This window comes from Loxodonta africana, chromosome 4 (assembly GCF_030014295.1).
Source record: "Loxodonta africana isolate mLoxAfr1 chromosome 4, mLoxAfr1.hap2, whole genome shotgun sequence".
Taxonomy (NCBI): domain Eukaryota; kingdom Metazoa; phylum Chordata; class Mammalia; order Proboscidea; family Elephantidae; genus Loxodonta; species Loxodonta africana.
The window spans coordinates 168,635,657-168,653,828 of NC_087345.1; the positions used below are offsets into that span (position 1 = coordinate 168,635,657).

General features: G+C 38.0%; 1 protein-coding gene across 4 annotated transcripts in view; it reads right to left on the minus strand.

Annotated features, from left to right (window-relative positions):
- The window catches only part of LOC104845957 (protein adenylyltransferase SelO-like), a 53,503-nt gene that overhangs the window by 20,536 nt on the left and 14,795 nt on the right, over window positions 1–18,172 (minus strand). For all 4 annotated transcript variants that reach the window (XM_023548851.2, XM_023548850.2, XM_010590667.2 and 1 more), the window contains exons 9-11: window positions 17,312–17,381; window positions 15,792–15,864; window positions 14,243–14,326 (exon numbers count right to left, since the gene is read on the minus strand). In XM_023548851.2, the coding sequence (XP_023404619.1) occupies window positions 14,243–14,326; window positions 15,792–15,864; window positions 17,312–17,381 (227 nt within the window). The remainder of the gene's footprint in view (window positions 1–14,242; window positions 14,327–15,791; window positions 15,865–17,311; window positions 17,382–18,172) is intronic.

Consider the following 18,172-nt stretch of genomic DNA (forward strand, 5'->3'; position numbering starts at 1 on the left):
GAGACCAATTCATGCATCTTAGATGGGCGCTTGTTAGCATTTAAGACCCAGATGCCACACTTCAAAGTGGGATGCAGAATGTTTTCATAATAGAATTTATTTTGCCAATTGACTTAGAAGTCCCCTTAAGCCATAGTCCCCAAACCCCAAACCGCCCTTGCTCCGCTGACCTTCGAAGCTTCAGTTTATCCTGGAAGCTTCTTTGCTTTTGGTCCAGTCAAGCTGACCTTCCCCGTATTTTGTCCTTCCCTTCACCTAAAGTAGTTCTTATCTACTAACTAATCAGTAAATAACCCTCTCCCACCCTCCCTCCCTCCCCCCCGCTCGTAACCACAAAAGAATGTGTTCTTCTCAGTTTATACTATTTCTCAAGATCTTATAATAGTGATCATGTACAATATTTCTCCTTTTCCATCTGACCAATTTCACTCAGCATAATGCCTTCCAGGTTCCTCCATGTTATGAAATGTTTCACAGATTCGTCACTGTTCTTTATCGATGCGTAGTATTCCATTGTGTGAATATACCACAATTTATTTACCCATTCATCCATAGATGGACACCTTGGTTGCTTCCAGCTTTTTGCTATTGTAAACAGTGCTGCAATAAACATGGGTGTGCATATATCTGTTTCTGTGAAGGCTCTTGTTTCTCTAGGGTATATTCTGAGGAGTGGGATTTCTGGGTTGTATGGTAGTTCTATTTCTAACTGTTTAAGATAACGCCAGATAGATTTCCAAAGTGGTTGTACCATTTTACATTCCCACCAGCAGTGTGTAAGAGTTCCAATCTCTCCGCAGCCTCTCCAACATTTATTATTTTGTGTTTTTTGGATTAATGCCAGCCTTGTTGGAGTGAGATGGAATCTCATCGTAGTCTTAATTTGCATTTCTCTAATGGCTAATGATCGAGAGCATTTTCTCATCTATCTGTTAGCTGCCTGAATATCTTCTTTAGTGAAGTGCATGTTCATCTCCTTTGCCCACTTTTTGATTGGGTTGTCTTTTTGTAGTTGAGTTTTAACAGAATCATACAGATTTCAGAGATCAGGCGCTGGTTGGAGATATCATAGCTGATAATTCTTTCCCAGTCTGTAGGTGGTCTTTTTACTCTTTTGGTGAAGTCTTTAGATGACCATAGGTGTTTGATTTTTAGGAGCTCCCACTTATCTGGTTTCTCTTCGTCATTTTTAGTAATGTTTTGTATTCTGTTTATGCCTTGTATTAGGGCTCCTAACGTTGTCCCTATTTTTTCTTCCATGATCTTTATCGTTTTAGTCTTTATGTTTAGGTCTTTGATCCACTTGGAGTTAATTTTTGTGCATGGTGTGAGGTATGGGTCCTGTTTCATTTTTTTGCAAATGGATATCCAGTTATGCCAGCACCATTTGTTAAAAAGACTGTCTTTTCCCCAATTAACTGACACTGGGCCTTTGTCAAATATCAGCTGCTCATATGTGGATGGATTTATATCTGGGTTCTCAATTCTCTACAATTGGTCTATGTGCCTGTTGTTGTACCAGTACCAGGCTGTTTTGACTACTGTGGCTGTATAATAGGTTCTAAAATCAGGTAGAGTGAGGTCTCCCACTTTCTTCTTTTTCAGTAATGCTTTACTTATCTGGGGCTTCTTTCCCTTCCATATGAAGTTGGTGATTTGTTTCTCCATCACATTAAAAAATGTCATTGGAATTTGGATCGAAAGTGCATTGTATGTATAGATGACTTTTCGTGGAATAGACATTTTTACTATGTTCAGTCTTCCTATCCATGAGCAAGGTATGTTTCTCCACTCATGTAGGTCCCTTTTAGTTTCTTGCACTAGTACTTTGCAGTTTTCTTTGTATAGGTCTTTTACATCTTTGATAAGATTTATTCCTAAGTATTTTATCTTCTTGGGAGCTACTGTGAATGGTATTGATTTGGTGATTTCCTCTTCGATGCTCTTTTTGTTGATGTAGAAGAATCCAAGTGATTTTTGTATGTTTATTTTATAACTTGAGACTCTGCCGATCTCTTCTATTAGTTTCAGTAGTTTTCTGGAGGATTCCTTAGGGTTTTCTGTGTATAAGATCACGTCATCTGCAAATAGAGATAATTTTACTTCTTCCTTGCCAATCCGAATGCCCTTTATTTCTTTGTCTAGCCTAATTGCTCTGACTAGGCCCACTAGCACAATGTTGAATAAGAGCGGTGATAAAGGGCATCCTTGTCTGGTTCCCGTTCTCAAGGGAAATGCTTTCAGGCTCTCTCCATTTAGAATGATGTTGGCTGTTGGCTTTGTATAGATGCCCTTTATTATGTTGAGCAATTTTCCTTCAATTCCTATTTTGCTGAGAGTTTTTGTCATGAATGGGTGTTGTACTTTGTCAAATGCCTTTTCTGCATCAATTGATAAAATCATGTGGTTTTTGTCTTTTGTTTTTATTTATATGGTGGATTACATTAATGGTTTTTCTAATATTAAACCAGCCTTGCACACTTGGTATAAATCCCACTTGGTCGTGGTGGATTATTTTTTTGATATGTTGTTGAATTCTATTGGCTAGAATTTTGTTGAGGATTTTTGCATCTATGTTCATGAGGGATATAGGTCTGTAATTTTTTTTTGTGGTGTCTTTACCTGCTTTTGGTATCAGGGATATGGTGGCTTCATAGAATGAGTTAGGTAGTATTCCATCATTTTCTATGCTTTAAAATATCTTTAGTAGTAGTGGTGTTAACTCTTCTCTAAAAGTTTGGTAGAACTCTGCAGTGAAGCCATCCGGGCCAGGGCTTTTTTTTGTTGGGAGTTGTTTGATGACGTTTTCAATCTCTTTTTTTTGTTATGGGTCTATTTAGTTGTTCTACTTCTGATTGTGGTAGTTTAGGTAGGTAGTGTTTTTCTAGGAATTCATCCATTTCTTCTAGGTTTGCCAGTTTGTTAGAGTATAATTTTTCGTAGTAATCTGATATGATTCTTTTAAATTTCAGTTAGGTCTCTTGTGCTATGGCCCATCTCGTTTCTTATTCGGGTTATTTGTTTCCTTTCCTGTATTTCTTTAGTCAGTCTGGCCAATGGTTTATCAATTTTGTTGATTTTTTTCAAAGAACCAGCTTTTGACTTTGTTAATTCTTTCAATTGTTTTTCTGTTCTCTAATTCATTTAGTTCAGCTCTAATTTTTATTATTCGTTTTCTTCTGGTGCCTGATGGATTCTTTTTTTGCTCACTTTCTATTTGTTCAAGTTGTAGGGACAGTTCTCTGATTTTGCCTCTTTGTTCTTTATGTATGTGTGCATTTATTGATATAAATTGACCTCTGAGCACTGCTTTTGCTGTGTCCCAGAGGTTCTAATAGGAAGTGTTTTCATTCTCATTGCATTCTATGAATTTCTTTATTCCCTCCTTAATGTCTTCTATAACCCAGTCTTTTTTGAGCAGGGTATTGTTCAGTTTCCAAGTATTTGATTTCTTTTCTGTGATTTTTCTGTTATTGATTTCCACTTTTATGGCCTTGTGGTCTGAGAAGATGCCTTGTAATATTTCGATGTTTTGGATTCTGCAAAGGTTTGTTTTATGACCGAATATGTGATCTATTCTAGAGAATGTTCCATGTGCACTAGAAAAAAAAGTATACTTTGAAGCTATTGGGCGGAGTGTTCTGTATAAGTCTATGAGATCAGTTGGTTGATTGTAGCAATTAGGTCTTGCATACCTCTATTGAGCTTCTTACTGGAAGTCCTGTCTTTCTCCAAAAGTGGTGTGTTGAAGTCTCCTACTATAATTGTGGAGGTGTCTATCTCACTTTTCAGTTCCGTTAAAATTTGTTTTATGTATCTTCCAGCCCTGTCATTGGGTGCATAAATATTTAATATGGTTATATCTTCCTGATCAATTGTCCCTTTAATCATTACGTAGTGTCCTTCTTTATCCTTTGTGGTGGATTTAACTTTGAAGTCTATTTTGTCAGAAATTAATATTGCTACTCCTGCTCTTTTTTGATTGTTGTTTGCTTGATATATTTTTTTCCATCCTTTCAGTTTTAGTTTCTTTTTGTCTCTAAGTCTAAGGTGTGTCTCTTATACGCAGTTTATAGATGGATCGTGTTTCTTCATCCAGTCTGAGACTCTTTGTCTCATTATTGGTGCATTTAGTCCATTTACATTCAGCGTAATTATAGATAAGTAAGTGTTTGGTGCTGTCATTTTGATGCCTTTTTGTGTGTGTTGTTGACAATTTCATTTTTCCTCTTACTTTTTTGTGCTGAGACGTTTTTCTGTATAAATTGTGAGATCCTCATTTTCATAGTAATTGAATTTATGCTTGCTGAGTGGTTATGTTTTCTTGGTTTTTATTTTGAGTTATGGAATTGTTAGACCTCTTTGTGGTTACCTTAATAAAAAAAAATTTTTTTTTTTAATATCTACCCCTATTTTTCTAAGTAAAAACCTAGCTTGTATCGTCCTATATCGCCTTGTTTCCTTCTCCGTATGGCAGTTCTATGCCTCCTGTATTTAGTCCCTTTTTTTGATTATTGTGATCTTTTACATAATGACTTCAATGATTCCCTGTTTTGAGCATTCTTTTCTTTTTAAAATTAATCTTAACTTGTTTTTGTGATTTCCCTATATGAGTTGATATCAGGATGTTCTGGTCTGTGACCTTGTGTTGTTATCTGATATTACTGATTTTCTGACCAAACAATTTCCTTTAGTATTTCTTGTAGCTTTGGTTTGGTTTTTGCAAATTCTCTAAGCTTCTGTTTATCTGTAAATGTTTTAATTTCACCTTCATATTTGAGAGACAGTTTCGCTGGATGAATGATCCTTGGCTGGCAGTTTTTCTCCTCCAGTGCTCTATATATGTCATCCCATTGCCTTCTTGACTGCATGGTTTCTGCTGAGCAGTCTCAACTTGTTCTTATTGATTCCCCTTTGTAGGAGACCTTTCTTTTATCCCTGGTTGCTTTTAAAATTTTCTCTTCATCTTTGGTTTTGGCAACTTTGATGACAATATGTCTTGGTGATTTTCTTTTCGGATCAATCTTATATGGGGTTTGATGAGCATCTTGGATAGATATCCTTTCGTCCTTCATGACGTCAAGAAGTTTTCTGCCAACAGATCTTCAACTATTCTCTCTGTATTTTCTGTTATCCCTCCCTGTTCTGGAACTCCAATCACACACAAGTTATTCTTCTTGATAGAGTCCCACATGATTCTTAGGCTTTCTTCATTTTTTTTAATTCTTTTATCTGATTTTTCTTCAACTATAAATTTTTTTTTATATTGGTGTCAATTGCTTTATCCTCCCACTCCCCCACTCTGCATTCCAATTGCTCGATTCTGCTCCTCTGACTTCCTATTGCTTAATTCTGTAATTTTACTGTTAATCTTTTGGATTTCTGAATGCTGTCTCTCTATGGATTCTTGCAGCTTATTAATTTTTCCACTATGTTCTTGAATAATCTTTTTGAGTTCTTCAACTGCTTTATCACTGTGTTATTTGGCTTTTTCTGTAGATTGCCTTATTTCATTTATGAGGTCATCCCTGATGTCTTGAAGCATTCTGCAAATTAGTTTTTTATATTCTGCATCTGGCAATTCCAGGATTGTATCTTCATTTGGGAAAAATTTTCATTCTTTAATTTGGGGAGTTGTTTACAGAAGCAATCATGGTCTGCTTCTGTATGTGGTTTGATATCGACTGCTGTCTCTGAGCCATCACTAAGATATCGTAGTGATTTATTCTGTATTTGCTCACTGAGTCTGATCTTGTTTTGTTTTCTTTCAATATACGTAGATGGGCTACTAGATTGTGCTGTCTTGATTGCTGTAGCCTTTGAATCACTTATGTCCTATTACCAGCTGGTTTGGGCTGTTACCAGATATATAAGCCTAAGAGTCCATTCACTATTCTTGAGTAGAATCTGATTTTGGGTCACCAAGTGTGTGGTGCAGACTGTCACCTATTCACTTAGAGGAGCAGTGGTGATAGTTGTGTGCACCTGATTCTGGTAGCAGCAGGGGGTCACACTCCGGGGGGGGCAGGATGCTGACAGGCTTCCCCCAAGTGCCAGTGAGGTAGGTGTGTCTCTATTCCTAAAGCACTTTGGTGGGTGGGCTCTGCAGCTGTACCTTAGGCACCCAATGCAAGTACCTCTACAGATTGGTAGGTGTAACTATCCTCAGACCCCTATGGCAGGAGGCTAGGTGGTTTGGCTGGAGCTTCAGCCCTCAGTTCCCCATTGTGGGTCAGTGAGGGCTCTGTTTAATAGGTAGAGATATCAGACCTGGGAAACTTGTCTTTCCAGTAATCCGCTAAAACAATTACAGTCAGATCACTATCAGCATTGCCTTTGCATTACGATAGCCACCTTGTTCCCTGCACGGATGAAAGCCCAAGACTTTGGATCTCATATGCTTGGCTAGAGCCAGTTCTGTATTTTTAGTCCAATTTCGGGAAGTCGGGGAAGGATTTTTGGTCCCTGGGTTTTTTGTAGCTGCTTCTCTCAGGCCAGGAGAATGGGTTAGCAAAAGACAAAAAAAAAAAAAAAAAAAAACGCAGAGCACTTCACTCTCTGGCCCAGGAAATTCCAATGTTAATGAAGCCACCTGGGAAGGGGAGGGGAGGGATCAGATAGATAGGAGAGAGCAGCACCCAGGAATATAGACAAAGTTACTTATTTTGCTTGGTGATAACTGTTTTATCTGAGATTCCCGAAAGGTGTGTAGCCTGCGTGCGTTGGCTGGGTCGAGACTGCCCCCGAGGGTCAGGCCCACGTCCTGTGTTTATGCTGTCTCAGAAGCCATGGTCAGTTCCTCCGCAGCCCGTCCAAAGCACAGCACCAAGGTTCCCTGGCTGGGACGCCACGCTCCAGGCTCCAAAACCAGTCGCTACCTCCCGGTTACTTCTCTTCCTGTCAGCCGCGTCACCGCGCTGCCTGCGTTCACTGGCTGGGCTTCCCCCGAGGTCACTTCTGTTGGGTAGGGCTGCATCTCGTGTTTGCACCATCTCAGGATGCCATGCTCAGCTCCCCTGCACCCAGTCCAAAGCCCGGGGCCAAGTTTTTCTGACTGGGACGCTGGCTCCAGGCTCCGAGAACAGTTGCTGCTTCCCCGTGGTTGCTCTTTCTCTCATTAGCTACATCAGTGTGCACCCTGCTGGCACTGGCTGAGTCTCTGTCACTTAGGTCAACTCTTTACATCTGTGTTTGATGGTCAGGGTTCGTAGATTGTCACGTATGTGATTGATTCACTTGTTTTTCAGAGTCTTTGTTGCAAGAGGGATCCGAGGTAGCATCTACCTAGTCAGCCATCTCGGCCCCCTCCTTGTTTGCTTGTTTGTTTTTTTTTGTTTGTATTTTTGTTTTATAAGATTTTGTTATTGTTACTTTTCACTTTCTCTCCCTTTCTTCATTCTCTTTCTCCCGCCCAGCTAGCCCCATATGCCATCCCCTCCCCTTCTTGACAGGCTGTGATTGTTTGGTTTGTTTGCTTTGTTTTTTTGAGGGGGGGCTTTTTTGTTGTTTTTCTCTCTCTCCCTTCCTTCCTTTTCTTTCTCCCATCCAGCTAGCCCTGTGTACCATCCCCTCCTCTTCTTGACAGGCTGTAATTTTTTGATTCAGTTGTTTTGTTCTTTTGTTTTTGTTTATTTGTTTGCTTTTCTTAAATAAATATTCTTTCTTGGCCTTTTATGTTGCTTCACTCTCTCTCCTTTCCTTTTTCCCTCCCAGATAGCCCTGCATACCATCCCCTCCCCTTCTTGATGGGCTGTGATTTTTTGGTTTGTTTTTTTCTTTTCTTCTGTATTTTTTTTTTCTCTCTCTCCTTTCCTTTCTCCCACTCACCCAGCCTTGTGCACCACCCCAGCTCCTTCTGGAGGGGCTGTGCTGCACAGCTCAGGTGGAGAGTCACTGCATGCGGCCTCCCCAGGTCTGCACTACCATTATCGACAAGCTCCCTTGGCACCATTTTATTTATTTATTGTCTGTTTGTTTTTTGGTCTTTTTGGTGTTGTTGTTATTGTTTCTCCTCTCTCTCCTCCTTTCTACCTTTTCTCTCTCCCATCCACCCAGCCCCATGTACCACCCTCAACTTCTTGGTGGCCTGTGCTGTATCACTTGTCTGGTAAGCCTCTGGCATATAGCCTCCCCAGGTCTATGCCACTCCCACAGGCCAGCTCCCTCAGTGCCATATTTTATATTTTTCTTTATCTCTTCCCTTCTCTTTTTCCTTCTCCCTCCTACCTAGGCCCTCCACTGCTTCCCCCCCTTCCTGACAGAGACTGGAGAAACCCTGAGAATATGGCCTCCAGATACCCTTTTAACTCAATAATGAAGTCACTCCTGAGGTTCACCCGTCAGCCAAAGATTAGACAGGCCCATAAAACAAGACTAAATGGGCACACCAGCCCAGGGACAAGGATGAGAAGGCAGGAGGGAACAGGAAAGCTGGTAATGGGGAACCCAAGGTTGAGAAGGGGAGAGTGTTTACATATCGTGGGGTTGGCAACCAATGTCACAAAACAGTATGTGTATTAATTGTTTAATGAGAAGCTTGTTTGCTCTGTAAACCTTCATCTAAAATACAACTAAAAAATTAAAGAAATCAGAGCATCTGAGTGTGAAAGCATAATACCAATCTGATATAAGATAGACAAATGACTGAGCCTTACTAATTCATAAAAAAAAATCAGGATAAAAAAATTTCCGCCTTTTAAGAAAAGCTACTCATGATAAATTCAAGAAGACTAAGAAAGGACATCTGTAAATTTCTTTTCCATAAGCACTGAAGAAAAAAAACTTAAGTTTGAATTTAAAGGATCCATATTTTTTGTGACTCATTCCATTAAGATCATTTTGTTCCAAAGACTCTGAGATTTTATCCTAACAACAGGTGAAGACTAAAAACAGACTGCTAGAATGCTTTCTAACAGTTAATTAGGAAGATGTTGTCTAGAACATGGCAAAAAGTCAAAGGCACACAGGGAATGGAGGGAACATAAATGTAACTTCTAACCAGCAATGTATGGGAACTAATCTAGACTTTCAGAGTCTCATGCACAGGGACTTAGTGGCTACTTGTGAACAAAACATCACTCTTTTCCACTGCATAAGAATAATGCCAACTTTGCGTGGAGTGCCAAGAGGGATGAAGGGGAAATGTGAAATGTGGGTGAACTGTTAAAGCTGTAAAGATTTGGGTGGGAGGAAGAAATCACTAGAATTTATAAACCATGAATCCATTGATTAGGCCAGTGGTTCTCTCTTCCCCCTTAGCCAGGCAGAAGAGCCCGGAGACTACCAGTGTAACTGCTGCGCATGTGGCAAAGCCAAAAAACTTTCCCTAACTAACGGGAAGAATTATACTAGCTTTGGTGAGATACCAACGAAGCATACTGCAAGTAAATTATTGATTTATATGAAAAACAGAGTATAAACATTGTGGTATATGTGGGGGACCTTAAGAACTACCAGCAATCTCTTAATTAAACTTTGAGAACCACCAACTTGGAACATTTCCCCCAGTCCATCCATCTGCTGAGGACTAATATGTTCTTCATGCAACAGACCCAGCCTTTTCGTGAGTAAACTTAGTTTTATTCTGCCACATGGCTGGGGTTCCCATCTGTGCTGAACACAGTGAGCACTTGCTACTTCACATACCGACCACGGAACACCAGCAGCAGACTGCTCAGCCTTTCTTTCAGCTCTACTTAACACTCACATATGGAATTAAAAACTACCAGTTTTGGGAGCCAACAGGCAGAGATTAGCGTCTTAGTATCAAAACGCCAGTTCCGCTCCAAGATGAAGGAAGCCTTTTGTTTCCCCCAACCAATTCACATTCCTTGCATCTATTGGTTTTGTTTTCCAGAACAATTATTACTTTTTAAAAATAATCTATGAAGCTTATCTCTTCAGCATGACACAAGCAGCCATGAAAAAGACTATGTGAAAGCAAAACATTTTTAACTGATTTTCAAGGTCCTTCAGGAACTCAGCGTAAGGTTCTTCAGTGTCAAGTGGTGTTACCGTAAATGTTCCTACCTTTTTTTAAAAAGCATGTATAATATGAAATAAAATGTTTTAAACTAAAAAAAAGGAATTTCCAGGTTATCTGAGCCGCTATTTTCCTTCTTCAGAACTAAAAATCCCAGATGCATAAGTCTTATTATTTGCAAATATTCTTGTGATAATTTAAATATATTATTTTACTATAAGAAATACATATATAACCTTTCAAGTAATAAATACAACATCCATTGGGAATCCAATGGTGTAAGGTTAAAAAATGAGGGGCAAAGCAAGTGAAATATTGGTGGCAATTAGAATTAAAAAATAATCAACAAGCTTGGTTCTAATCATAATTATATAATGCCTAAGCTGATGGCACCATTTGAGAATACAAAAAAAAAAAACAAAGTGCCAAAACTATACTACAGGTCTACTCTCCCATTCCCTGGACAGGTAAAGAATGAGCAAGGCGAAAATTGGAGCAATAAACTATCTCCGGATGGAAATTTTATGTCCCTGAAGATCCTTGTGGGAAGGTCAAGATGAGAAGCAAAGTATTATGAAACTTTCTCAAATGAGAAAGGCAACAGCTAATTCCACTGGCTACAGTTTACTAAATACTAAAAAGCTGATGGGTTCCCTTCCATCTCAACTGTCTGTCTGCCCATCCGTTCGTCCGTCTGACTGCCCATCTATCCATCCATCCATCTCTGGTCTTTTCTCATTCTGCTTAAGAAAGAATAATGAAAAAGTGCCATAGACAACTTACGACTTGGCAGTAAGGGAGAAGATCTCTGAGGACCAGTTAACTCTGCTCTGTTACATGAACAAAGACCACACTTTTAATCCTAATCAGTCATTTTGTTAATAGATGGAAAACCAATCAGGAAAATGCTAACCACACAGGAGCCTTTTCTCACATTATTCTTCTTCCAGATCCTACACATACTTCAAACTCAAACTCAAGTAGCATGTCCTCCACAAAGCTTTCTCTGATCCCTCCGGTGGTATTATATTATTATTACCTCCATTTTATAGAAAAGTAAAGTAATAGGTTAAGTGACTTGTCCAAGGGCACAGAACTATTAAGAGTCAAGATACCTGAGCTCAAACACATGTCTGTCTGACAACATATTCTATGCTCTTAACTACAACACCATACACCCTCTCCTCACTTATTGACATGGTTAGGTTCCAACGACCAGGTGGTTATGCAAAATTCGCGTTATGCGAAAATAAAGAATGTCCATGTCAGATCAAAAAATAGAGGATGACAACATCATTACATAACTGCCAAACCACTGAGAATCATGGCCCAGCCAAGTTGCACATAACTTTAACCATCACATCCAGCATTACTCTTGCCTTGTACCTCAGCATTTGTTGCTGCCAGATGTATGTTCTTTCTTAGTGCACAAAATAGTTGCTTAGTCGATTTCCTACTAGTGTCAAAATGAGAAAGGTCGGATAATGAAATAGTCAATAAGTGAAGACAAGTGTACTTCATGTCATCTTTTGTAATATGTAAGTTCCTTGAAGGCAAAGACCATAAAGGACTCATTTTTTTATAACTTATGGCACTTGGAAGATTGGCTGGACACATAAAAATGCCCGTTTTATGAATGAACACAATTCTTTCTACTACTAATGCCAAAGATTAGAAATTGAATATTTTTACCAACTTATGCAGCCTAAAACTGATCAAACACACAATCAATTTGCATTGGTAATTACTGGTGATTGAAATGCGAACGTTGGAAGCAAAACACATCAGTAGTTGTAAAATACGGTCTTGGTGATAGAAATGACGCCAGAGGTTCTATGATAAAATTTTACAAGACCAACAACTTATTCATTGCAAAAATCTTTTTTCAAGAACCAGAACAGCAACTAAACATGGTGACCTCACCGGAAAGAATATACCGGAATCAAATTCACTACATCTGTGGAAAGAGACAATGGGGAAGCTCAATATCATCAGTCAGAACAAGGCCAGGGGCTGATTGCAAAGCGGACCATCAGTTATTCATATGCAAGTTCAAGTTGAAGCTGAAGAAAATTAAATCAAGTCCACAAGCGAAAACATATGACTTTGAGTATATCCCACCTGAATTTAGAGACCATCTCAAGGGCAGATTTGATGCACTGAATGCTAATGACTGAAGACCAGATAACTTGTGGGATGACATCAAAGACATCATATGTGAAGAAAACAAAAGGTCATTTAAAAGACAAGAAAGAAAGAAAAGGCCAAAACAGATGCTAGAAGAGACTCTGAAAGTGGCTTTTGAACGCAGAATAGCTAAAGCAAAAGGAAGAAATGATGACATGAAAGAGCTGAACAGAAGATTTCAAAGGGTGGATCTAGAAGTATTATAATGAACTTAAAAAGTAAAGTGTTATGATGACATGTGCAAAGACCGGAGATAGAAAACCAAAAGGGAAGAGCATGCTCTGCATTTCTCAAGCTGAAAGAAATGAAGAAAAAATTGAAGCCTCCAGGTGCAATATTATTCTATGGGTAAAATACTGAATGACACAGGAAGCACCAAAAGAAGGTGGGAGGAATACACAGAGTAACTGCACCAAAAAGATTTGGTTCATGTTCAGCCATTTCAAAACAAAGCATATTTTCAAGAACCAAGGTATTAAAGGAAGAAGTCCAAGCTGCATTGAAGGCACTGGCGAAAAACAAGGCTTCAGAACTTGACAGAATACCAACTGAGATGTTTCAACAAATGGATGTGACACTGGAAGCACTTACTTGTCTATATCAAGAAATCTGGAAAACAGCTACCTGGCCCACCAACTGCAAGACATCCATATTTGTGCCCATTCCAAAGAAACGTGATCCAACCAAATGTGGAAATTATCAAACAATATCATTAATATCACGCTCAAGTAAAGTTTTGCTGAAGATCATTCAAAAGCAGCTGCAGCAGTACACTGACAGGGAACTGCTGGAAATTCAAGCCTGATTCAAAGACGGGGAACAAGGGACATCACTGACCGAAATCAGAGACCAGGAAGATGTTTACCTGTGTTCTATAGACTATAAAAAGGCATTCGATTATGTGGATCATAACAAATTATGGATAATATTGCAGAGAATGGCAATTCCAGAACACTTACGTGTGCTCTTGAGGAACCTGTAGGACCAAGAGGCAGTCATTCAAACAGAATCAGGGAATAACTTCATGGTTTAAAATCAGGAAAGGTGGGCATCAAGATTGTATCCTTTCACCATACTTATTCAATCTGTATGCTGAGCAAATAATCTGAGAAGTTAGACTATATGAAGAAAAAGGTAGCATCAGGATTGAAGGAAGTCTTATTAACAACCTGTGATATGCAGACGATAAAACCTTGCTTGCTGAAAGTGAAGAGGACTTGAAGCACTTACTAATGAAGATCAACGACCACAGCCTTCAGTATGGATTATACCACAACATAAAGAAAACAAAAATCCTCACAACTGGACCAATACGCAACATCATGATAAATGGAGATAAGATTGAAATTGTCAGGGATTTCATTCTACTCAGCTCTACAATCTACACCCATGGAAGCAGCAGTCAAGAAATCAAATGACCTATTGCGTTGGGCAAATCTGCAAAAGATCTTTTTCAAGTGCTAAAAAGCAAAGATGGTACTTTGAGGATTAAGGTGCACCTGACTCAAGCCACGGTATTTTCAATCGTCTCATATGCATCCAAAAGCTGAACGATGAATTAAAAACACTGAAAAACTGATGCCTTTGAATTGTTGTGTTGGCAAAGAATACTGAACATACCAGGCACTGCCAGAAGAATGAACAAATCTGTCTTGGAAGAAGTACAACCAGAATGCTCCTTAGAAACAATGATGGCGAGACTTCATTTCATGTATTTAGACATGTCATTAGGAGGTACCAGTTCCTGGAGAAAGACAGCATGCTTGGTAAAGTACAGAGTCAGTGAAAAGGGGGAAGACCCTCAAAGAGATGGACTGACACAGTGGTTGCAACAATGTGCTCAAACATAGCAACCACCGTAAGTATGGTGCAGGACCAGGCAGTGTTTCATTCTGTCGCACATATGAGTCAGAACTGATTGGACGGCACCTAAGAGCAACAATAGCAACAACATTCTGTACTATCTATAACCGCTTATAGATCCATATACATCCATATATATACATATATATACACACACCTACATATGGATATATATACACATATACACACACACAAAGGAATTATACATACCTGGATTATAGGCCTCCATAAAACCATATGGACCATAGTCAATTGTAATAGATAACAAACTAAAGTTATCAGTATTACAAACACCTAAAACAACACGAAATATTTCAAAAACATCAAAATCAAATAACACATTTTTCTTTTAATACTATAAAACCTTCCAGAATAGAAAAGGTCATGGAAATGCATTTATTTTAGAGATAAGACAAAATTAGATCATCAACTGAAAGTTTAATTGGTGAAACCAAATACAGGTAAATATAGTTAGATAGTTAAATATAGTTTAAACTATTTTTTAAAATTAAATTTAGCCTTTCGTTTTGTAACTGCTTTCCCCAAGGATTTCAAATACTATAGGGAAAGAAAGGCTCAAGAAAAGGAATTTCCTCTTTTATTTAGCCTCGATTTCCGGTATTTGTTTTATACAGAGATACATATCTATATCTATATATATTATTTGGAATGGAATTGAGACTAGCAAAGGAATAAAATGCATTAATTTTCAAAAATTGTGAAAAGGGGAAAAGGTAACAATATGGATATGTACTTCCATAACAGTCACTGGCTGTGGGCCACTGTGTGGGCAGGGGGTGTGACCTCTTAGACGAGGGACTCCCAGATGGGTGCAGAGGGAGCGGTGGAAAGAAGTCACAGAATGGATATACTAGCCTGTATAGGATATCTGGGTAGGGTAGCAATAGTGTCTACTATTTCAACCTTTTGAGATCAAGCTGGCCCTGTTTATCAAAATACTAAATGTACAGACTCTCTAACCCAGCCACTAGATTTCTGGGAATTTATCCTCAAAAACTCACCTTCAAGAATGCAAAGATACAGTTACATGGCTGGTCCCTGCAGCACTGTTAATAATAGCAGAAACTTACAAACACCAACTCTGCTTCCTACTCCCACCTTAAGTGAGAGAAAGAGAGTATATGTGTGATAATTAAAGCAGATTTCCAGAAGTTTCCCATTTGGTATTTATCCAGAGACTCTAGTACATATATGACTCCTGTTTCAGTTATTCTTAGCTCAGGCAAATACTCCTTTTAATGCAACCTCATGTAGTGCCTGGCTTCAAACACACAAGCCAGTTCTGCTTTTCTGCAGGAGATATAATGTGTATCAGAGAAAAAGTTTAGAAGAATTGAAAGAAATTGGTAGACAGTGATTACCTTAGGGAGTGGGACTCCCACTCACTCTGCATTTTAAACTCTTTACCATAAGCAATGTAGTACTTTTATAATTAAAATTTTAAAAATAGCTTTAAGGAGATCTAAACACAATATATACGTACACATACAATCCTACAAGCTTTACAGGTAACATCATCAACAGAGTGAAGATACTTACTCTATTTTTTGTATACTGTTCATTTGAAACAATTTTAAAGATGAGAAATATATTTCTCTGTTGCTAAGTACAAATTTTTATATTAAAAATACTAAGAAGCTCATAAGCAGGAATATTTTAAAATACACAAAAGAAGTCCTCTACTATAACAATTTAATTCTACTTTATCATCAGAATAAAGTATCAACAAATAACTTACCATGAGCAAAACCAACAGACATCCACAAGGCAATAAGTCCTGCAGTCTCAGATACCACAACAGACAAAAATTCCTAAAATAAAATTTGGAAAATTTTCAGATTTAGGCTCCTCCAACTCATCACATGAGAAGAGTTCAAAGGCGGGTCAAAAGATGACTAAAGGAATGGAAAATAACACACGTAAGAAAAGTGGAAGAATTATTCATAATATAGAAAAGGATCACACATAGTATTACGACCAAATTTTCTCATCTATCATAAGAAAAGTAAAAGGCAGACTGGACCTCATAAAAATGAAATACCTTTGTGCATCAAAGGACTTTATAAACAATGTGAAAAGATAACGTTAGATTGGGCAAAAATTTGCAGGAACCATATATGAGATAAGGGCCTAGTATCCAAAATATATATAAAACTTCTTCAACTTAACAAAAAGACAATCAACCCAATCAAAAAATGGGCAAAAGACTTAAACACACATTTCACCAAAAAAGATACTCAAATGGCCAACAAGCACATAAAAAGATGCTCAACATCATTAGTTATCAGGTAGATACAAATCAAAACCACAATGAGATATCACCTTACCCCCATCAGAATATCAAAGATCAAAACAATGGGAAACGACAGCTGTCAAGGTTGTGAAGAAACTGGAACCCTCATCCACTGTTGGTGGGAATGTAAAATGGTACAGCCATTTGGCAGTTCCTCAAAAGTTGAACACCAAACTACCATAAGACCCAACAATCCCAGCTCTTAAGTATATACCCAGAAGTGAAGGCAGGAACGCAAACAGAAGCCTGTACACCAATGTCCACTGTGGCACTTTTTACAATAGCCAGAAGGTGGAAACAACCTAAATGTCCATCAACGAATGAATAAACAAAATGTAGTATATACATATGATAGAATATTACATAGCCATGAAGAGAAACAAAATTCTGATGCATGCCACAACACGGACGAAGCATGAAAACATCATGCTGAGTAAAATAAGTAAGTCACAAAAGGACAAATATTGTATGATCTCAGTTATATGAAATAAGCAATTATATAGAAACCAAAGATTATGAGTGGTTTCCAGGGATGGGAAGGGAGGGGGAAGGAGGAGTCTTTGCTTAAGGGGTATTGTGTTTAAATTAATGGTGGTGGAATGATTTAGAAAAGGCTAGCAAGAACGGTCACATGATTTGAAGAATGTAATCAGTGTCACTGAATTGCACATGTAGAAACTGCTGAGATAGCATGTTTGCTATTTACATTTTCATCATAATAAAATTATAAAAATAATGTGTACTGTCAGAACATAGTACTTGTTCTTTTTTTTTCAGTATCTTTCAAATAAAACAACTTTCTTATCTATGTCTTACTTATAGAATGTTTCATATCATCATCTACTGAACAAAATGTTCAAAACACTTCTTTTCCTAACTTTGTTTTATAAGTTTAAAGTTGCAACCTCTGATGATGGTGGCCAATGAGAGAAAACAGAGTATTCGCCTTTCTCTTTAAAACGTACCACGTATCTATCAGGTTCTCTGACATCTATTGAGGGAAAATGTTCCTGTATGATGAAGTCCAATAATGTCCTGGGGATAAAAAGGAGAGCAATCAGCGTTCTTCAGAATACTGTATCAAATATCCAATCACCTAAATCCACCCCTGACGTTTAAAAATTTTTAATTTAAAAATTAAAGCAACAAGATTTTACTCCCACAACAGCCAAAAAGAGATATTTCCTCAATATGAATTAAAAATGGAAATGTGTCCTAAAGATCATAGTAGATTCTACCTTATTATGTTACAAAAGCAGATTAGTTCAATAAACATTCACTGAGCACCTACTATATGCAAAGCCCTGTGCAACTGCGAGGGAAATAATGACAAGACACAGACTCAGACCTCAAAGAGCACAAAGTCTATTAAGGGAGAAGAACATATGAACAGGTAACAACATCACAGTAATAAGTACAGTAATAGAAATATAAAAAAGTATAGAGAATGATTATTTATGTGTGGAGGGTCATGTAAGGGTTCACAAAAGAAGTGACAAAAAATTGGCAAATGTTTAAAGTTAAAATATTTAAAGTACTATATGCATCATGTATTTACCGTATTTTTATTCCATATTTTAATCAACTATTCTAGTTAACTGACTAACCACTCATGTAGATTACTTTGGATAAGAGGGCATCCATAAGAAAACTGGAGCTGTAGATATGCTTTGGGAATTACTGAAATCACAACAATAAGAGTAGATAAGTTTTTGTCTGGAGGGAATCCTGTAGAGAACATCAACAAGTAAGGCACTGGTAAAGGAAGTTGATTGGTAAAAACAGAGTAGGAAAGAAAGGTTTAAATATATTTATATGAGAGAACA